General features: G+C 35.2%; 1 protein-coding gene and 1 long non-coding RNA gene across 2 annotated transcripts; one reads left to right on the top strand and one right to left on the bottom strand.

Annotated features, from left to right (window-relative positions):
- Window positions 1-8,356: 8,356 nt before the first annotated feature.
- LOC139197311 (uncharacterized) lies at window positions 8,357-9,348 on the bottom strand. Its single transcript, XR_011582591.1, has 3 exons — window positions 9,051-9,348; window positions 8,796-8,955; window positions 8,357-8,713 (listed from the first exon to the last, which is right to left on the bottom strand). It is a non-coding gene; the product is annotated as an uncharacterized lncRNA (long non-coding RNA).
- Window positions 9,349-11,699: 2,351 nt separating this feature from the next.
- LOC103410148 (DEAD-box ATP-dependent RNA helicase 5-like) lies at window positions 11,700-17,183 on the top strand. The gene is made up of 7 exons (XM_029105399.2): window positions 11,700-12,418; window positions 12,802-13,446; window positions 13,710-13,798; window positions 14,398-14,497; window positions 15,312-15,563; window positions 16,114-16,280; window positions 16,701-17,183. The coding sequence occupies exons 1-7, from the start codon at window positions 12,257-12,259 to the stop codon at window positions 16,984-16,986; spliced, it is 1,701 nt and encodes a 566-aa protein (XP_028961232.2). The 5' UTR covers window positions 11,700-12,256; the 3' UTR covers window positions 16,987-17,183.
- The last annotated feature ends 5,759 nt before the right edge of the window (window positions 17,184-22,942 follow it).

The raw sequence follows: 22,942 nt of genomic DNA, 5'->3' as shown, positions 1-22,942 counted from the left end.
GACTTGTTTATAAGCCACTGTCGTCTTTTAGCAAAGAAAAATAAATTAAAGTGGAAAAACTGATTTGACAAAGAAGGCAATGGATTTAATTAGGGTCCCACAATAATTAAAAGGAAATGTTATTGGCACTTGAAACTATCATTTTGCTATCTTGTAAATGTTGAGAATCAATCTCACATTGATTGGGAGGAGGGACCTTGCATGTGCGTATAAGTAATTGAGTTATTCTCCATATTGTCGATTGGTTTTATGGTGAAATCTCAAATTTTTTATGGTATCAGAGTAGGCTGCCAATGTGTAAAGGCCAACGGCCACACGTACTTCATGTCACCTGATTTGTATTGTCCACATATTAAACTTGAAAATTCACCACACATGAGTGACCGTGTTGAGGATGAACTGACATCGATGGCAAGAGGGACCTAAACTTCTTCAGCAAACGTATTTTGTCGCATATACTTTTTGTTTGGAGGATGTGATAACTTTTTTGAAGTACTCCATTTTACAATCACGTAATCCTACAATCTAATTGTTGGTTATTTTAAATATTTTAATAATATTTTATTTTAAAGCTTCAAAACTTATTATTTATTTTATTTTATTTATTTATAATATTTAAGAGTTGTGTTTTATTTGAAAAATCATATTCCTTTTTAAAAGGGTATGAGGAGTTCTTTAAATATGAAACCTCATACAGAAAACAGAAGACGCTTAAAAGACTTTTCTGTCTCCCTCAATTCTCACATCTCTGTCATTCTATTTACATTCCTACTTCATAATTCTTGGGCAATTGATCACTACTTGGCAATCCCGTCTGCCGTTGACGTGCATATCGGATCAAACATCCTGTGAGGCTTTGGGTTGTATCTTGGAGTTGTAGGCATCGCCATAACCTGCACGTAGGGAGGCGTCTACGGCTTTAGGGCAGCGACATCGCGCCTCTCTTTGGTTCACAGGCCAGATTTTCTTATTCTTTTTTTCCCAATTTAAATTTCATAAGTTTGATAGTGATTATACATTTGATTTGATATATTTGATCATATAAATAATTGGTATATTTCTGCAATACATTTCACAATCTAAAACCGTATAAGTGTGATAATATAATTGCAAACTTTACATTCTGTTTCACAGTGCATTGAAAGCCCCCAATAATTATAGTGTTCAAGTCGTTCAACTTTCAGGGAATGCATAATTGCCTCTTTGCATTTTTATTTATTTATTATTATTCGGTCTTGTTGTTGAAAGCGTAGAAAGGCTAATATTGCCCTTCTTTATTTTATTATTATTTTTCTTTTTTCAACTTTCTGCAGTTTTTTATTATTATTATTTTTTTCGGTCAGTACCCAAACACTTAAAAAACTGATTTGCCTGCCATCTGATTTCTGAGTTGATCATCTAGGTATAGATGTGATTTGCATGTCATCTGTGTTATGAGAAAACTGTCATCAATTTAAAGCACAATTGAATTGTTTTTAATTATAAATTCTTAGAATAGACGTGATTTGTGATTTGCCTGTCATCTGTGTTCTGAGAAAACTGTCATCAATTTAAAGTACAATTGAATTGTTTTTAATTATAAATTCTTAGAATAGACGTGATTTGACTACAATTGCATCAGTGCCGTGATTGTTACAATTTGTGTGTGATTATTCAGTACCAAGTACTTGCATCTTTTTATGCTTTAATTACATATGTGCGTGATTATTACAATGTGACTACAATTGCATACAGATATATGTTAATTGCTTTATGCTTTAATTAAATTTGTGCATGATTATTATTATTAATTAATTTGTGGTTATTATACAGTAGTATAGTTTATCCTATACTTGTTAAAAAAAAAAAAATTTAGTGACAATTTGTTTTAATCTCTACAGTATTATAGCAATCTTATATCTCTCTCACTTGTTATTAGTCAGAATTACATAACAAATGGCAAGCCTAGAAGAAGCCAATAGTGTTAAGCCTGAAAAATTTAGTGGCCATAATTTCCGTAGGTGGCAAAAACAAGTGAAATATTGGTTAACTGTCTTAGGACTTGTATCCGCACTTGAAGAATCTCAATCACACAAGGATTCCTCTTCTAAAGAGTCATCTTCTAAACTAACCCCTGAACTCATAGAATACCATTGTCACAATAAAATCTTAAGTGCCCTTTCTGATCATCTATATGATGTGTATCATGCTACTACATCCACCGCCAAAGAACTTTGGGAAACTTTAGAAGCGGAATATGGAATTGTAGATGCTGGGATGGATAGGTTCACAGTCTCAAACTTCAATGATTATAAGATGGTAAATAATAAGTCTGTGGGGGAACAAATACATGAGTATCAAGAGCTATTAAGAGGTGTTGAAAAGAAAGGAACGAAGTTTAGTGAGGACTTTAAAGTCTCCTGCCTTATTGATAAATTGCCTCAATCTTGGAATGACTTTGCTAGAACCTTAAGGCATAAACAAGGAGAATTTACTTTGGTTCAAGTCATAAATTCAATTAGGATCGAAGAGAAGCATAGGTCAAGCCAAAAAAAGGAAACCGAAAGACAAACAACTGTGAACTTAGTTGAGAATGACACCAACAAATATGGAAAAAACAAAACCAAGTTCACCATAAATAATAAGAGGAATTTCAAACCTAGAAGAACAAATTTTAAATTCAAATCACCCAACCAAAATAAGAACTTTCACAAGACTAAGGATCAAGGGAGAGAGAAGGGGGTTTGCTTCGTTTGCGGAAGAACCAATCATAAGGCTAAAGATTGCTTCTACAAGAAGACTGAGGAGAACAAGTATAAGTCAAATCATAATGGTCCAAAAGCCCAAGTGAATATGCTGATGGAGCAACAATCTTCTCAAATACATTTTAAGTATGATTCCTTTGTCAATTTTACTTATGAAAATAAGGATTGGTGGGTAGATTCTGGAGCTAATGTACATGTCTGTTTTGATCGTCAATTTTTTAAAACCTATCAGAAATCGGGTGGAGGACATGTAACTCTAGGAAATGACTCAATGTCGCAAGTGCTTGGAATTGGAGACATTGAACTAAAGATGACATCTGGAAAGGTCTTAACTTTGAAGGACGTGCGACATGTACCTGATATTAGAAGAAATTTAATTAGTGGATCATGCTTAGTAAAGCAAGGCTACAAAGTTGTAATGGAATCAAATAAGGTTGTAATAACCAAGAATAATGTATTTATTGGAAAAGGTTTTATCTGTGAAGGATTATTTAAGTTAAGTGTTTCTTCCGAGTGCAATAATATTCCAAAAGTTCTTAATGTTGAATCTAGTAATGTTTGGCATGGACGTTTGGGACATGTAAACTTGTTCAAAATTAAGAAAATGATGGATTTGGATCTCGTCCCAAAGTCAAACATGAATCTCAAGCATAAGTGTGAAATTTGTGTACAAGCAAAACAACCCAAGAAACCTTTTAAGTCTGTCGAGAGAAATACACAAATTTTAGAGCTTATACATAGTGATGTTTGTGACTCAAATAGATTACCTACTAGAGCTGGTAATAAGTATTTTGTCACATTTATAGATGATTGTTCAAAGTATTGTTATATTTATTTGATAAAGACCAAGGATGAAGTATTTGGTAAATTCAAGATTTACAAGACAGAAGTGGAAAATCAATTAGAGAAAAGGATAAAGAGACTAAGGTCTGATAGAGGTGGTGAGTACACTCTTACCGATCTTAGTGTTTTTTGTGAAGAGCATGGTATTATACATGAAGTAACAACACCATATTCTCCACAATCAAATGGCGTTGCAGAAAGGAAGAATAGGACCTTATTGGACATGGTGAATGCAATGTTTTTGAGTTCTGGATTACCGGAAAATTTGTGGGGGGGAGCCATTTTGACTGCATGTTTTATATTAAATAGAGTAATCATTAAAGACAACACTACTACTCCATATGAGACTTGGAAAAAGAGAAAACCAAATCTCCAAGTCTTGAAAGTGTGGGGGTGTTTGGCTAAAGTTGCAATCCCAGAACCTAAGAGAAAGAAGATAGGACCTAAAACTGTGGATACTGTTTTCTTAGGTTATGCTCATAATAGTAGTGTCAATAGATTTCTAGTCATCAACTCTGAAATAAATGAAATTTCGAATAACACTATATTGGAGTCTAGGGATGCAACATATTTTGAAGACATATTTCCTTTTAAGACTAGAATGCAAAAACATGTGGTAAATAAATCATGCACTAGTACTGACAAAGCCTCTACAAGTATTAGCCATCAAGTTACAAACGAAGAAGAACCTCTAGCTGAACTTAGAAGGAGTAAGAGACCTAGAGTGGAGAAGAACTTTGGTGATGATTTTTATACTTTTCTAATTGAAGGTGATCCAACAACATATAAGGAAGCCATGATCTCCGTCGATGCTCCATTTTGGAAAGAAGCTATAAATAGTGAAGTTGAGTCTATTTTACAAAACAACACTTGGGAGTTAACGGATTTACCACCCGGTACTTTACCAATTGGTTGTAAGTGGGTATTTAGGAAGAAACTGAAGCCTGATGGAAGTATAGACAAGTACAAAGCTAGGCTAGTAGCCAAGGGATTCACTCAAAAGAAAGGAATTGATTATTTTGACACTTACTCTCCTGTGTCTAGGATTACCACAATTAGGATCCTCATAGCATTAGCTTCTATACATAATTTAGTAGTACATCAAATGGATGTTAAAACAGCATTTTTGAATGGAGACTTAGATGAAGAAATTTACATGGAGTAACCCGAAGGATTTATAGTGAAAGGCCAAGAACATAAAGTGTGTAAGTTGGTTAAATCGCTATATGGACTCAAGCAAGCTCCTAAGCAATGGCATGAGAAGTTTGATAAAGTCATTCTAGAATATGATTTTGAAATTAATGAGCATGAAAAGTGTGTCTACTATAAGGAATGCAATGGACAGTGTGTTATTTTATGTCTTTACGTTGATGATATATTACTATTTGGAACAAGTCTGGAAATTGTGAAAGATGTAAAGTCTTATCTATCAAAGAGATTTGATATGAAGGATCTAGGAGAAGCCAATATTATTTTGGGAATGAAAGTAGAAAGAACACAAGCAGGTTTTATTATAAACCAAGCTAGTTCAATTGAGAAAATGCTTAAGAAGTTCAATTTTTTTCAATTGCAATCCTGTATCGACACCATATGAACCAAATGTGTGCTTACTTAAAAGTAGTGGTGAACCCGTGTGTCAATTCGAGTATTCTCAAATGATTGGGTCTTTGATGTATATAGCAAATAAAACTAGACCCGATATAGCTTATGCGGTTGGAAGGCTAAGTAGATACACTCATAATCCAAGTAAAGAACACTGGAATGCTTTAAGGCGAGTGTTTAAGTATCTAAGAGGAACTATGGATTATTCTATACACTATAAAGGATTTCCTTATGTAGTAGAAGGGTATAGTGATGCAAATTGGATCACTGATAGCTCCGAAGTGAAATCCACTTCAGGTTATGTATTTTTATTGGGAGGAGCAGCTATATCTTGGGGATCTAAGAAACAAACAATAATTTCTAGAAGTACAATGGAATCTGAACTCATAGCTCTTGATACTGCATGTATAGAGGCTGAATGGATTAAGAATTTTTTGCTTGATATTCCATTGGTGAGCAAGCCTATACCTGCCATTTCCATACATTGTGATAATAAGGCTGTGATAGATTTAGTGAGGCCGACACATACAAATAAGAAATTAAATAGACATATTAATGTTAGATACAAATCTGTGAGAAGCCTATTAAATAAAGAAGTTATTTCTTTGGACTATGTGAAGTCAGAAAAGAACATTGCCGATCAATTGACCAAAGGTCTATCTAGGAATGGAGTCCTAGATTTGTCGAGGGGGATGTGCTTAAACCCATAAGGAAGTCACCTAGGGAAGAAACCCAACCTTTGTGATTGGAGATCCCATGAAGAAGGTTCAATGGGTAGAAACAATCCATAATGTGTGACTTATATTCCAGCACTCTAAAATAGGAGATTTGAAATAAAATCCCCTGCTCATCCCTATGACATTTGTGCTGATGATATGTGATGTTAAGGAAAGACATTGTCTTGAATGAGTTCCAAGGCGGGCAATCTCCCGCAGAGTATAGGTCACATGTACTCTTGGAGGACTCACCTAAGTGAGAGTAGTTGTGAGGCCGCGACTATGAGAATTGGGTTGTTCTCTAAAAACACTCATGAGAATCAAGATTAAGCACATGGCTATTAATAGTGCTAACCCACGCTAAGTTTTTTATCAATACTATGTGTGTCATATGTTGTAATCTGAATTAGAGGAATCTAGTTCAAGACTTAGTTCACTATGATTCCTTCAGATGAAAACTATGAATACCAAGTGTAGGTTCAAGTCCAAAAGACACCTACACCCATTGCATGGTATGCAAATTGCCCAAACTTCCGTTTCTTCAATTGTGTCTATTTTATTCCTCATAAAGTTTTGAATCTTGTGGGGGATTGTTGGTTATTTTAAATATTTTAATAATATTTTATTTTAAAGCTTCAAAACTTATTATTTATTTTATTTTATTTATTTATAATATTTAAGAGTTGTGTTTTATTTGAAAAGTCATATTCCTTTTTAAAAGGGTATGAGGAGTTCTTTAAATATGAAACCTCATACAAAAAACAGAAGACGCTTAAAAAACTTTTCTGTCTCCCTCAATTCTCACATCTCTGTCATTCTATTTACATTCCTACTTCATAATTCTTGGGCAATTGATCACTACTTGGCAATCCCGTCTGCCGTTGACGTGCATATCGGATCAGACATCTTGTGAGGCTTTGGGTTGTATCTTGGAGTTGTAGGCACCGCCATAACCTGCACGTAGGGAGGCGTCTACGGCTTTAGGGCAGCGACATCGCGCCTCTCTTTGGTTCACAGGCCAGATTTTCTTATTCCTTTTTTCCCAATTTAAATTTCATAAGTTTGATAGTGATTATACATTTGATTTGATATATTTGATCATATAAATAATTGGTATATTTCTGCAATACATTTCACACTAATTGAATTGTATAAATGGTACCATCGTTTGTATATATACACTCTCTCTTAGCCTTTTTCTGATTTTTTGATCACATAATTCTAGTATGGCTTTTTATTCAAAATTGTCCTTGAGATTTGCATCATCCATAAGTTTGGTCCCTGAGATTTAAAATCAATAGAAGTAGTCCCTGAGATTGTCCACCATCCATGATTTTGGTCATTCCGTTGAAGCTTTTGGCCGGAAGTTTGGGCAATTTTCAAAACTTTGTAACTCAATCGTTTCTTAACCAAATTCGACCCGTAATATATCAAAATGAAGATAGGAAAGTGTAGAATAAGATTATATCTATTTGGAAGCCCAATGATTTTCGGAGATGGTCAGAAAATAACCTCAAAGTTGACTGGTCCGAGAGAAAATTGGAAAACTCGCCGGAAACTGGGTAAACTTTAAACGTTCATAACTTCTTCAATATTCAACGAAATTAAGTGATTCAAAAACAGAAATCATAATTCTCGATGAGAAGAAGAGAATGGTACCTTTTTCAACGGCTAAATCGACGTGGTTTGGCCGGAAAACGGCTCGAAAGTGGCTGTTGAAAAACGAGTCAGCAACTTTCGAGCCGTTTTTCGGACAAACCACGGCGATTTAGCCTTTGAAAAGGGTACCATTCTCTTCTTCGCATTGAGAATTATGATTTTTGTTTTTATATCACTTAATTTCGTTGAGTATTGAAGAAGTTATGAACGTTTAAAGTTTATCCAGTTTCCAGCGAGGTTTCCAGTTTTCCCTCGGACCAGTCAATTTTGAGGCTATTTTCTGACCATCTTCGGCAACCATTGGGCTTCCAAATAGATATAATCTTATTCTATACTTTCCTATCTTCATTTTGATATATTACTGGTCGAATTTGGTTAAGAAACGATTGAGTTACGAAGTTTTGAAAATTGCCCAAACTTCCGGCAAAAAGCTTCAGCGGAAGGACCAAAATCATGGATGGTGGACAATCTCAGGACTACTTCTATTGATTTTAAATCTCAGGACCAAACTTATGGATGATGCAAATCATATAATCTTATTCTATACTTTCCTATCTTCATTTTGATATATTACTGGTCGAATTTGGTTAAGAAAAGATTGAGTTACGAAGCTTTGAAAATTGCCCAAACTTCCGGCCAAAAGCTTCAGCGGAAGGACCAAAATCATTGGATGGTGGACAATCTCAGGACTACTTCTATTGATTTTAAATCTCAGGACCAAACTTATGGATGATGCAAATCTCAAGGACCATTTTGAATAAAAAGCCTTCTAGGATCCACTTTAAATATCTAGTAAAAAAAAGATTATATATGTTGATGATGAATGATGATTTGTATATAATACAAATAGATTAGGACCATTGAGTCCTGAATGATCTAAATGACTTTTTACATCAAATTATATTCGATTGCAACTGCAGAAACCTTCCAGGATATATCTTCATGTAGATTATCTCCAACTTCTTCCCTGAAATAGTTGGAACCCTTTAGGTGTTCAATGCCATCTGATATGTCTTTGTCAGCGTATGCAGACCAGTCAGATTCATCATCTGATGATTCCCACGACAACTCTGCATTTTTTTCGCAAGCTTAATCATAACCTCCTCCGTTAGTTTTTGTAGCATATCGTAGTTTAGCCTTTCGTGGTCCCTGAAAATTTCAAAGACATAGACATGTTAAATGCAAATCATAAAGAACCAACTATATAATTTTATGCACGCCTGATGAGTACCTTTTCATTTACTTGTATTTCCAACAAGCATATATAATATGTGAAGTGCAGCATACAGCACATAAACGTCCTAACTCCACTAACCCACCGAGTCCGCTGCTCTATTCCATCGTTGGAAATCTAAGGATCGTAAATTCGAGCAGGAATGACAGGCATAGAACTGTGACGAAAAATCGTTCCGGTGCCAGTTTAGTTAAGAAATCACAAAACATACATTAGCTAAAAATACTGACAATGATTTGATGATATACTTACACAAGTAAAGCCAGTGTCTCGCTGCATAGTTTGCTTTGTGCTGGTTAACATGTAAATGACAAGCATCCATATGAAATAGAAAAAGACTGCTTTCATTGACCACGATTCCACCAGTAAGGCGTTGTGCAAGGCAAATAGCCTATCCCAAGCAACAAACATGGATGCCTGCTTCTGTTCAAAAGCTTCTTGTACACATAAAAGGGAGTATTTTTATGTAAGTGTTTGTGCCTAAAATTGGCAAATTTTCACTCATTTGGGACTAAAGCCAAATTATGGCATTTTGTGGGGTTATTGTGAAATTAGGCTAGACTAGTGGCACATGTTTGGCTTACAAATATCAAGTGGCACCCAGTTTTATATGATATATGTTTGTAGATATTTCTCATATAATTGAGGTTTGGACGGTGGAATGCAGCATGTGGCTTCTTTTAATATCATTTCCTAAGGAGGTGGATATGGGGGAGGTTGAATCTGCATCAAGTGGCTTTATGTTCACACTATGGTTTGTTCTCTATATATTTGAAGCCAGGGCAGAGAAGAAGGGACACTCAAACAATCAAACAAATCTCTTTACAGCTGCACCATTTTTATTTCAAAGCTCTTTAATTTCATTTCATTGCAAGCTCTTCCATTTCTTTCAATCAAAGTCAAAGCACTCAGTTCATTATAGCTTTGTTTTCTTTACTAGTATTCCTCCACCTCAATATAAAGCACCTAAGCAATTTTTCTTTCTCTTCACCATTTATATATTGTTATTGCATTCTTTACATAAGAAAAATCCTTATCATATAAGACAAAAAAGAACCTAAGTTGAGCCACTCTCATTCAATGATACAATCTTTTGGTTAGAAGTTAAATAACACAATATCCATCACTCAAATCATGTCTACTAGCGGTAACTAGTAGTGACACACTCACAATCTCTAATCTCATGTTCAAGTAAATTTCGGGCCTACCCACAAGGCCATGACAAATTTAGAGGGCGAAGAGTAAGGCATAAATTTTTTACAAAGACTAAGTTGTGAACACAGAAAATTCCTAAAACAAACGAGACAAGAACAACGTGCACAAACAAATATTTGTATTTGATGATTTTGGGTTACAATCTCTCTTAAATTTGATCCTCTGATTCAATCTCCGTAAGGTGTGTATTTGTGGATGTTTCGTTGATCCAATGGCCGTCGAGGCTTGATTTTGGATGAACTGTTGGAAGTTTCTTCAAGGGCCGTGGGCTTGATCTTTGAAGGTGGATTTGAGCGAATCTTCAAGGAGCCGTTGGGGCTTGATCTTGAGGATGAGTGTTTCTTCAAGGGCCGTTAAGGGCCGTTGAGGCTTGATCTTAGGATGAACGGTTGGATGTGTGGATTTGTCGACGTTGTTGATCCAAAGGGCCGTTGGGGCTTGATCTTGGATGAACGGATGATGAACGATGGTGCTTTCTTCAAGGGCCGTCGGGGCTTGATCTTGAATTGGTGGATGGTTGATCCAAGGGCCGTCGGGGCTTGATCTTGGAAGAACGAAGAACGAGGAACGAAGAACACTTTCTTCAAGGGCCGTCGGGGCTTGATCTTGAATTGGTGGATGATTGTTGATCCAAAGGGCCGTTGGGGCTTGATCTTGGAAGAACGATGAACGAAGAACGAAGAACACTTTCTTGATTCTTCGGGAACCTGGATGCTTGAGAGCTTCGGAGTTTCAGAGCTTCAGAGTTTCAAGGTGTAATATGAATTGGTTCCCCTCCAATGAATGAATTAGCCTTCTATTTATAGAAATTTTCAAGGCCTAATTTTGAATATAATATTCTAGATGAAATAAGTCGTTTCTGCCAGCACACACATGTCCTGTTTGATGACTTTTCCAACTTATTTCGATTTTTTGTTTAGACACACGCTACGTGTAAAATTTATGTAATACATGAGCGTTGAAACTTTGATTTATCGGTCAACATTTATTTACCGAAATTTCGATGTCTAGGCTTGATTTTGGATGAACTATTGGAAGTTTCTTCAAGGGCCGTGGGCTTGATCTTTGAAGGTGGATTTGAGCGAATCTTCAAGGAGCCGTTGGGGCTTGATCTTGAGAATGAGTGTTTCTTCAAGGGCCGTTGAGGCTTGATCTTGAATAACGGTGATGAGCGGATCTTCAAGGGCTTTTGGGCTTGATCTTGAAGAACAGTGATGAACGGATCTTCAAGGGCTTTTGGGTTTGATCTTGAAGAACGGTGGCTTGTTGATCCAAGGGCCGTCGGGGCTTGATCTTGGAAGAACGATGAACGAAGAACGAAGAGAGCTTTCTTAATTCTTCGAGAACCTGGATGCTTGAGAGCTTCGGAGTTTCAGAGCTTCAGAGCTTCAAGAATTTTGCCTAATGATTTTGGTTCCCCCCAAATGAATGAATTAGCCTTCTATTTATAGAAATTTCCAAGGCCTAATTTTGAATATAATATTCCAGATGAGATAAGTCGTTTCTGCCAGGTGTTGACACGTGTCCTGTTTGATGACTTTTCCAACTTATTTTGATTTTTTGTTTAGACACATGCTACGTGTAAAATTTATGTAATACATGAGCGTTGAAACTTTGATTTATCGGTCAACATTTATTTACCGAAATTTCGATGTCTACATAAGTAATTAGAATACAACATGAAGAAATAGTTACTTGAGCTTCCAATATCGTAATTGAATTTTCGACTAGATGATCATGAGCTTGTTGAATCTTCCTCTTCTTGAGCTTCCAAAACATATTACCAGGATCTATTTATTTAATATGATGTCAAAACATTAAAAAACCCATGTAGAAAGATAAAATATGGGTTAATCCGAAAAAATGTGCGTATTTGCTAGGTTGAGAGTATGTTGTTCAAAAGATTTGTTAATTTGTTAATAATTTGGCCTGATACATTAAGTGTAATAATATAACTGATTTATACTTAAAATAAAAATTCAACTAATTACACTATAATGCTTAGTGTCTCAGACTGTATAACCGGCATATTGAAAAATGTTCTTGTTCATTCGCAAGTGAAGCTCCAATAGAATTTTTAAATGACCAAAGTACCCTTAAACCCCAAACTGCTACAGAAGTCCCACGAAAGGCACGAACTATAAACCGCCGCGACCTCTCAGGGCCTAAGTTGAAGTGGAAGGAAGCGCGAGCAACCCCTCTCTTTCTCTCTCTGAGTCTCTCTGAATCTCTGGAATTTCGGAATGGCGAAGGGTGATGATGCAGTGAGGAAGAAGCAGAACAAGGTAAAAAGAAAGAAGCTCCACAACAAGAACGACCGTTCTTCCTCTGCAATCTCTGCCCGCGTTGCCTCCATTATTGCTGCCAAGAAGCGCCGCCATTCCGGCAAACGCCGGAAATGTCAGGTACTTCCTCCAATCGGACTTTTGGGGTTCCTTTTCTTTGATTATATGCTTTATAGAATAGTAGAAAAAGAGAAATTGATTATATGTTAATTAGAGTGCATTTTGCTTACCATGCTCACCATTTTATTGTTGTTCGTTATATGGGTTTGATTTGATGTATGTACTACACAAATCTCGAAATTTAAAATCATCTAACGACAAATCAATGAGGTGGTGAATTTTACCACTAATTAATGGTGGTGCTTCCTGAGTTCTTGTGTTGCTACCTTCCACATGATATGTGAGACCAAGTAATTTACAGCCGTTTTCGTAACGGAAGCATTTAGATTTGATTACCGGTCCCCGAGTAATTAAGCAGAGTCTAATTTATCATGATATTGCAGGGTATGTGCTTTAGCCTTCCTACCCTTGATGATCCCTTCAATGACAGGAATGGTGCAAAGGATTTTGAGAAGAAAGCAACCAAGAAACCCATGGTTTCACATAAGCATGAGACTGTGATTTTGAAAGAAAAAAGTAAAGAAATTCTCGATACTGAAATGGTGGATGGTCCAGCGCAGAAGAAGGAGATGGTAACGGTTTTGAAGGATGAGCTAAAGAAATCACTGGCATCTATTAATACCATGGCTCATAGAAGCCGAATTGACCCTGGAAATACAAAGATTCAGCTGGATGGGAATGGTGGCATCTACGGGCATCAGGGAAAGGTCTGTGAAAACTTAGATTGTCCATCTAAGTATCTTATTCAGTGCTTGAATGCCATAGAAAATTCACTTCGCTGTGATGGTACCTATGATAACGAGGAGGACAAGCCCTTGTTTGTGAGTACTTGGGGAGTTGAGTTTTGGAAATGTTATTCAGCTGGGAAGGATATACTTGAGACAAGCGGAACCTCTTCTAAGATGGAGCAAATTGCATGGATGGTTTCCTGCACTGCTGATTCAGTTTCTAGAAAGGATGAAGAAGGTTTATCAGTCACCAGCCCATTTCTTTTGTTCCTTGTTCCATCCCAGGAGAAAGCCACAAAGGTTTGTATGATATAGTAGTTTAGCAATCATTGGTTGAAAATTTTAAAGCTCACTTTGAGTGGCCGACCACTTTAAGGTTTAATCTAGGTTGCATAAAAGTGACACATAAATAGGGCGCATGAGACTGTTAAATTGTTAATTCAAGCACAATGTATTGCTCCGACTCCATATCTATGGAATCACATACACCCTCTCGAGAGTTTCATTTGTCCTCGTTAAGTTATTTATGTCGTTGTATGACATGTTTGTTTAATGATGATCAGATACGTTCAGTATGCAAACCATTGAAGGCTCTTGGAATACATACAGTGAGTATACATCCTGGTGCTTCCTTGGATCACCAGATTGAAGGGTAAATATTCTGATATTTCAAAATTGGTGCCTCGGGATAAAGCCATTTTGGTGCATTTGTTGCAAAATTAATTGATTTGCTTTGTGCAATTCTTGTCATGGGCATTCTTGATTTACCATGTCCATATTAATTAGTGAATTTCATGTAACCTTAACGTTTGATGTTTTTAGTTTTGTTTTAAAGTTTTTCATACTAGTATATATCTATTTATATATAATATAAAAGCTCTGTGGCATGCTTGTTCAGACCAGTGATACAACATGGCCATTTACACAACATGATTCTGATTTTTAAACTTGTGGGAAAAAGAAAAAGATCTATGATGCAATGGCTTTGCTGTTTTAAGCATGAACTGCAAATGATGTGAAAAAGAAACAAAATGGAGTACATTTGGCATGGCGCGTCTCTTATCGTTCTTATCAAGTTAATAAGTATGCTTAGTGCTCTGGGGTGTGTGTGTGTGTACGTGTATATATGCGGGCTTGCAGGTCTGTGTGCATGTACGGCTGTGCCTTTCTTGTATATGCTGGATCTACTTAGCCTTTCATGAACAGTTTTTCCTTGATACGGTTTCTGATTAGTTGTGGTTTTGTAAATAGTCTGAAAAGCTCTGAACCTGAGATTATGATTTCAACACCTGAGAGACTTTTGGAGCTTCTTTCCTTGAAGGCCATTGATCTATCTGGGGTTTCCTTGCTGGTATTTTGTTCCTTAACTTGTTTATTTATTGTGCAGTATCAGGTGTACATTTGTTAATCTTACATTATTTTTTCTTACTTATTAAATTTCTAATTACTCTTTAGCCCGTTTGTAAATCCATTAAATTTTCAAAATCAGCGGTAATGACTTACTGTAGGTATAGTCAAAATCAGCGGTAATGACTTACTGTAGGTATAGTTACACTATCACTGTTACCTCCCACACATTGGATTCCTAGGGTTTTTTTTTTTATATATATATTTTTTATTTCTTCTTGTTGTGGTTTGTATGTGTTTTAGTGCATGGACACTGATGTTGTGCTGGATGAGGGAGTACCAAGTACCAAGGATTTTGGCTACATTAACAAATGAACTACAAAAGATGAAACATGAATACGAAATGATGATGCAATGCACTGAGAGGGATTTGTACATAACTACTTCAAACGAGTCTTTTGAAAATCCTTTGTTTAATGGCTTTGTAAGGCTCATTAAGTGCATTTTCATTCCCTGTGCCTAATGTTTTGCGGTGCATTTCGAACTAATTTAGTCTAAATCCCTTGTTACTGGAAATTCCTCATCCAACCACACCTAAATTCATAATTTGACTCCTTAGCTCACAATACCTTTAGCCAATGCTTTTCATAGACCTTTGTGAAACATAGGGTAGTAATTTTCACTCTAAGATCGATGAGAGCTAACAGTTAAGTATGTTTCATCAATCCACCAAGTGTCCATAATGATGTTTTATTTTGTTCCTTTTACATTACCTTCAGAAAGAATTTTTTTAATGTATTCCTTTGTCACTTGAACAGGTCATTGATGGACTGGAATCTTTCTATAGCGAAGGTTGCTTGGATAAAATAAATTCTATTCGCCAATCTATAAGTGGAAAAACCCATACAGTTGTTTTCAACGATTGCCATAGATATGCCTGCGTACGAGTGGTGCAAAATCTTCTGACGGGATCAGTTCGTAGATTATCTCTAAATAGTTCTCTCACCAGTCAAAGTGCATGCATCATTCAGTCTGTAAACATGTGTCTTTCGAAAGAAAAACTGCCAAAGGTATGTGGACTTTTGAAAGAAAATCTACTCTTCATGTGTGATGTTGATAGTAAGGTTAACTGTAATTCTGGAAAGAAAACTGTTTCTTAATTATTTCAATTTTCCACTATAACTGTTGTCTTTTTTAATATTTAAAAATCATATCTTGATAAAAAGTTTGTAATGTGGAGGTACGCCGTAAGCCTCAATACGTAATGTGTATCTTTACCTAAGGAATTGGATGGTAGTGATGGTTAGAGGACTTAGGGTTGGTTTGTTGAAAAGCGACAGGATGCTATTGAATTCTTAAATGTGCAAGTTCTAAAATTCCTTGATGTAGCGAGATTTGTGAAGGATTTCGTAAACATAACTCTCTCTCTTGAATTTTTTAATGTGCATTATAGAAAAAGAAAGAGTAATTACACGAGTAATATGAAGGAAAATGCTGCTCAGTTATAGTGGAGAAAGCTTGATCATGTAGTTATTTATTCATGTAATTAGCTCTGGATTGTTGGGGAATACATCCTTGAAACAGAATTCAGTTATACCTACCTGTCAAGTACTTTTGCAGGCTATCGGAGTTCTTGATCAGGCTTATCGTGGTCGACACCAACCTCAGGCTTCTAAGGTGCTATATATGGTGGGGAAAGATGATAAGTATCGTAAACTAGCTACCACTCTGAAGTTCAAGGGTTATTCCGTCACATCTGACTTAGTTTTTACAGAAGTTGAGAACAGGTTGTTATTCTCTTTATTTTATTCATGAATGCCTTCAATGACTTGTATTTCGTTTTTGTCATGCAGCATTTGTTTGGAGTTTATTGTGTTATACAAATTCGGAGTTTAAACTAAAGGCATCTTGTTCAATAAACCGAGTTTTTTTTTTGGGTCGAATGTTCATTTAATTGAGAAACTAAAGGCATGCTATACAAATTTGAGGGCTTGTATCATGTACAGAAAGGTAGAAGTTAGTTTTTTCTTTGGTCAGGGAGAAGTTTACTGCGGTAACGCTCCTCGTGGCTGTAGTTGACTGGTGTGCTTATGAGAAAACAGTATTGTATTCCTTTTTGCAGTCCCATAAACTAAACTGCTGCTCAATATATGCTCATACTATGTTTTCTGAGAATGGCTCATTGTTTGTCTTTGTCATCTGTTCAGTGTGGTAATGAAGGGCAGGACCAGGCCTGCAGTCTCCATGATTGACATAGACCAAATTGGTGCAACCGACTTCAGTGAGTACGAATGTGTAGTTCTACCCGATTTGACCCTCTCAATTGACAGTTACGTTCAAATCCTCACGAGAATGGCTCGGTACTCTGTGAATGGCGTATTGCATAGCTTTTTTGCCAGAGAAGACGCAAAGCTTGCTGCACCGTTGATTAAGATCCTTGAACAATGTGGGCAGGCAGTGCCTGAAGCCCTAAGAAAAATGTCGTCTTCATAGCAATGACATTTGGATTTTTTTCGTCTCCGTTTTGACTCACCAATTTTGCCAAATGTTGTCATTTTATAATTGATTTCTTCTTGCAAGTCTTAGTTGTAATACGTTATAATCCTTGTCGATGATTGAAAAGACTACTCATTGTTTGTCCTTAACTTCTATTGCCTGAATCCCCTATGAAAAATTCCCTTCTTTATCAATCGTTTGGCTCTCTTTATTTTTTTTCACCAATTAGCTCTTAGTTTTGTGATATTTTTCTTAATTATGTTGGAAGCATAGTTAGTAAAATGCAAATGGATATAGTATGTGAAAAATATGTTTGTGTAATATTCAGCAATTTTGCTAAATAATACTTCGAAAATTTTGGCCATTTTTTAATTTAAAATGTATTTGTTAAAATTTTTATTTGTTTTTATTTATTCAATAACATGTTAAAATACTCACAGTGACAGATAGCAATAATGCTTATGCGCCCTGGTCTTGTGTGAGTTTAAAATTCCCACTGATCTCCCTCCCCTTAACATTTACCAAGGTGACACACTAATATTATCGCTTGTAAAAAAAAGTTAAAATACTGGTAAATTGCATGAATTTTTTTTATATATTATTAAAAAATATGTGAAAATAACATGTTTAAATGTGAAAAGTACGTATGTACGTTTATAAAGCGTGTATCTTCTGTTGGAGTTCTAAAAAACATGCAATTTAACGGATCATTAATATGTATACATAAAACGAAAGTTTTTATGAAAAGTACGAATATAATACTCGTATCCTAAGCCAAAAGATGTCTCAACTCTGAATCCTCTCGAATTAATAAGAAAATCAAAGAAATTATATCTTCTCACCAATTAGCTCTGCTATGGGCTTATGGGCAGCACAACGTTTCCGAAAGTGTGGAGAAGAGTAGTTTGTAATGAAATTACTGCTATCAATAAAATCATATGTTTAGTTTCGAACACTAATTTCAAAGGTTTATTAATTAGTTGGGGAGAAGAGTAGGATGTCTAAGTTCCTCACGTCACGACATAAAAATGATGTACCATCGACCATGAGTTGAATGAGAATAAGCTTTTGGAGCTATGTGTGCTATTCTACATTTCTTTTATCCACATGAATTTTCCTTGTCAAGTTACTGCCACAATTGAAGTATCATTCTCTGAGTTGGACGCCTTAACCACACACCTTTTTAAGCTTTAGTTCCAAGGTTTGAATGGAAGAATATTATCAGTTCTCTGTTCAGTATGAAATCTAGTTTAAGTAAGTTGTCAAACTCTTGACCTACCTTGATGCTCTAAAACTCAGGCACCCATAGTCTCTTGTGACCACTATTAACGATATTAACGATAAAAATTCATGATTGTCTGCATAGCTAGGTCAAATTATAATTAGTGATGTAAATTTTAAGGGTTGAGATTCGGAAACACACGCTTTTACGACACATTTTGACACAGGTTTTTATGGGATACATTTTGACACATGTTTTGATGTAATATAAATCTTTGATTTTCTTGACATTAACTCAGCTTTTCATCTGAGCTTTGTGTTACAAATATTGAAGTTCACCTATATATGTAGTCTAAGGTTTTATAATAAACCTTACTATATCTTAATCCTGGAATTTACATTTTGCAAATCCAGTCATCATCATGAAAAGATTTCGTTCTTTTTACATTTTGTTCCTCTTTTCCCACATGGCCAGTACATTAACTTGTTCTTCCACAACATGTGGAAAATGTTGCTTTAATTAATTTATGTGTGGGTCTAGAAATGGCCATGCATGAGCGGGCAGCAAGGTCACCGTCCCATGTACAAAAGTAATCAAGATTGTCAAATAACCAGCTTCCCGATCTTATGATGAATTTATTGTTTGTGCATTTAAGTTAGTAAATAAAGGTTTAATAGCATGCGAGTTTTATAAGGTGGTGCTATTCACACATTTATTTTTACTTCTTATACAGCCATCTCAACTTTCTTCCGCCAGTAGATGAATTGAAGAAGATTGATGAACAAAAACTAACAAGGATGTGTAAGAAGTAAAAATGGGTATGCGGATAGCACTGCCCAATTTGTGACCTATAAAATTGTAGTATTACTATCTCTCACTTGTGCATAAAAAAAAAGTAGAAAAATTGATATCGACCTAATTTCGTTAGAATATCTTAGGAAAAATTCACACATCTTTGACAATCTTGTGATGTTGAAAAACTTTCCATAGTAAGATGATAAGGTCAATTAATAACTAAGGTCCTCATTTGTCATTTTGTTTCATGCCTATTTTACCGCCATAATTTTTTTGTAAACCATCATTTTTCTTATTTAATGTTATGTGGAACAAATTGATTTTTAATTTAAAATTTATTATATTTGAGTCTTACAGATGGGTAGAAGTGGATGAATTTGATACTAAATGTGTAGTAATATAGATGAGTTTGATACCAAATACACAGGGAATGTACGTGGAAATATAGGTTTTGATACCTATCGCAGAGGTGATGTAGATAGAATTTCCCTACCTATTGATAATGTTTTAATTGACTAACCCTAAGTGTCCATGTGTTGATGATTTTTGAGTTTTTGTTTGTTCTTTTAATAGACATTTTATTCTACCTTAACAATAGGTTTATAACTGACAAATTATTCCTTAATTATGGATTCAAGTTTTTTATCCTTATTGATTCAAGTAAATAGGTCTGTAGACAATTTTACTCTTTGACTGGGCGCAACGACACATAAAAATGTTAGGTAGAGTTTGAAGTGGATGCCCACAAAGAAAATAGATGTCTACTCTCATGTGAAAATTTGTTGTGTACAAAATTCATTGACCATTTATATATGTAACTTAATATTTGAGGTCACGTACATAGGTTTAGCGGGCATGCATGCATGAACGGCTACGTATATAAATGGATCTCGTGAAGATCCTACCTTTATGAAAAAATGTAATTAATTAGCAACGAGCATGCCCGACACGAATACGCTTTCCATACCATTATTTTGATAAGCAAAATTGTTAGCCAGATGAGAGATTTTTTAATGTTCTTGGAACACAGAGTGATACATTACGTGTCTCTATATAAGTGGTGAGATTCTTGTGCTAAAAAATCAATAATATAAAAAATAAAATTTATCACCATTTATATAATAACACGTGGTGTACTACTTGTGTTACGGGCACAAAAAAAAATTTCTCTAGGCAGATCACATTTTGTAGATTACATTTAAATTATTTTTGTAATAAAGGGTAAGACTTGTATTAGTGGACCCTATCTCTTCACATTAACTTACAAAATGTAATTTCTCTAGCATCACAATATCTTTTTTTTCATAGAGTTCGAGATTCTTATAGTTTTAGATCGAAAAAAATTGAGATATGAGACTGACTAATCTGCGGAGAACTATGAATTGTAGTTGGTGAGTGAAATATGTCTTTACCTTCTCACTATGTGATTTTTACTATTTTACCTTCAGATAATAAACAATGTATTCTTTGGCATTTAATCAATCAAGAGCATATCGAAGGGTTTCTGGAAGCTGAACTAATTAGGATGGTCTACAAAGAAAACGTACATCTTTGTGTAATGATTTTACTTTCTCAACTGATGAACCCATTTATGCCTAAAGTCTGCCCCCCTCTCTACTCATCCCTTAGCCTTTAAATAAAAGATATGAAAGTTGAAAATGTTGTAGGCCTATTTGATTGAACAATCTAGGGTTTAGAGAGAGAGAGGGGGGGGGGGCAATATTGAGGGAGAAGAGAGAGTGATTTAATTGTGAGGTGTGCTTAATTCACCTCATTGTGCCTTTATTTATAGTAGTAGGATAGGTAAAAACCTTTCCCTTTAGGATTACAACATTTAATAGGTAATCTACTCATAATAGGAATATAAGATACATTCTCATATCTACTAAGATTTACACAATCACATTCTTATTCTAAATATGATTGCAACACTCCCCCTCGAGTGTGTAAATACTCAACAAACCATATTATCAGATCTTCAGCAGATAAGGTAGAATAGTTTATGAAGTTATCGGCACAACGGGTGATCACGAGTCTCAAATTTAAGAGAAGTATGCATTTGTAGTAAAACTCACAAAATCTTGTTATGGTCTAGATTAAGAAAGATGTGGAGATTGTTAAACATTAAATGACTTGGATGATTTTGTGGATTATAACTAATAAGGAAAACACAAATTTAAATTAAATAGAATTATCTACAATAAAATTGAAAAAATAATCAAAATTTGAACTGATAAAAAAAGAATGTAAAACCCATAGTGAAGAACACCCAAGAAAGGTGAGGAGATAGATCGATATTCTCGCACCTCACTACATGTGATACTCTAATTCGATTGGTACGAAATTTTGATGCACACTACAATGAATTAATCTATCAGTCTCTTAAATCTTCTCAGGAACAAAATCCTAAATTCTAAATCTTCAATCTTGACTCCTGGATTTCACTTTGTATTTTTTTTTTTTTAAATTTTTTGATACGGTGCAAATGAATGGTTAATGAGTTTGTGGCTGCAGAAATCTCAAACATGCTTGACTCGATAGGGTTTTGCTATGGAGGTGGCAAAGTGATTGAGTTGCTAGCCTAGGATTGGGGTGCTTAAACTCAAAACAAATTATTGTCAAAGCAAAACTCTTTCTGCTTGGTATCATGCTTTTTGTTTATGTAATTAGGGTTCTTTGTTTGAAGGAAAGAAAGACTTTTCATCAAGAAGTTGTAGACCTCTTCAGCAAAGATGGAAATGGAATTTCATGTTTTTTTTTTAAAAAAAAAATTACACTGGATATTTCAAAGTTTGATTATTTCTTTTTCAATTTTATTATTATTTGATATTCTTTTTATTTAAATCAGTGTTTTCCTTATTAGTTACTAGCATTTGCCTATACACTTTGTGTGTATCAACACATTTTTTTAGAAAATGAGAAGGAGAGAGGGAGATAGGGAGAGAGGGAGAGAGAGAGAGAGAGAGAGAGAGAGAATGTGGAGGGAGTGGGAGGTTTTTGTTTTTGGTTTTTTTATTTTTTATTTTTTTTAATATTTGAGGTATTTTAACATCACATGTAGGTGATGCTTCAATAAAAAATAGTAAAATTTGGACCTGTGAAATTACATTATTGCCCATCATTGTTTTTGTGTGATAGAAGATTAAGTAGTATTTTCATCATCTTTTGGTTGACAAAGAGGGTTTCATTAATTAATAGAGATAATCCACATAATCATCCAAGTCATTTAATTTTTAAAAGCCTCCAAATCACTCTTAATCAAGACCTTGGATCTTATAAGATCTAGAGGCTACAAAGGAATGTAAAAATATTTGTCTCTTGATTCTATCCCATGTATATATATGTAGTCCATAGAATTATTCTCACAGAGAGGACCTGCGCATTGTGAGGAGGGTTCTTTCCAATCGTTTCCTTCCAGGCCTAATTACTTTCACCGGTAATCTAGAGATCCGAATGCATGCGGGCTTAAGTAATTACGAGCACATTGACAGATATTTTTGCTTAGAATGTGTAGAAGTACACCCCTACACATATGCATTATGCACGCACACAATAAGAATGGTCTAATAATAATTACTTGAAGTCACATAAATCTAATAAATAATAATAGTATAATTTCCCAAATAAAAAAGAAATATATTTGCTCACCACTTATAAGTGGTGGTGAGTACTAACACCATATGGATTGCCGTTAAAAGTAGAAATATATGTGTAGTAAATAGATTAAATCACACTTATTTAACGACAATCAGGTACCGTTTGGTACGTGAGACGGGACGGAATGGAGTGGGACGAGGTGTTCCGTCCCACATTTGGTGCGCCTAAAACGGGTGGAACGCGTTGTTTCATGCGATGAACTTTGGGTGAATTTTCGTTCCGCCTCACCCCTCTGGAACGACTCGTTCCACATCCGTGGAACACAAAATTATAACCTCT

Source organism: Malus domestica, chromosome 07 (assembly GCF_042453785.1).
Source record: "Malus domestica chromosome 07, GDT2T_hap1".
NCBI classification, from domain to species: Eukaryota; Viridiplantae; Streptophyta; class Magnoliopsida; order Rosales; family Rosaceae; genus Malus; species Malus domestica.
Note: the sequence above shows the minus strand (reverse complement) of the source record. Positions and strands in the feature narration are given on the sequence as shown.

Coding starts and splice junctions, on each gene's coding strand:
- LOC103410148 (XM_029105399.2), top strand. CDS start 12,257: ATGGCGAAGGGTGATGATGCAGTGAGGAAGAAGCAGAACAAGGTAAAA. Junction 15,564..16,113: donor CGAAAGAAAAACTGCCAAAG/GTATGTGGACTT, acceptor GTACTTTTGCAG/GCTATCGGAGTTCTTGATCA. Junction 16,281..16,700: donor TTTACAGAAGTTGAGAACAG/GTTGTTATTCTC, acceptor TCATCTGTTCAG/TGTGGTAATGAAGGGCAGGA.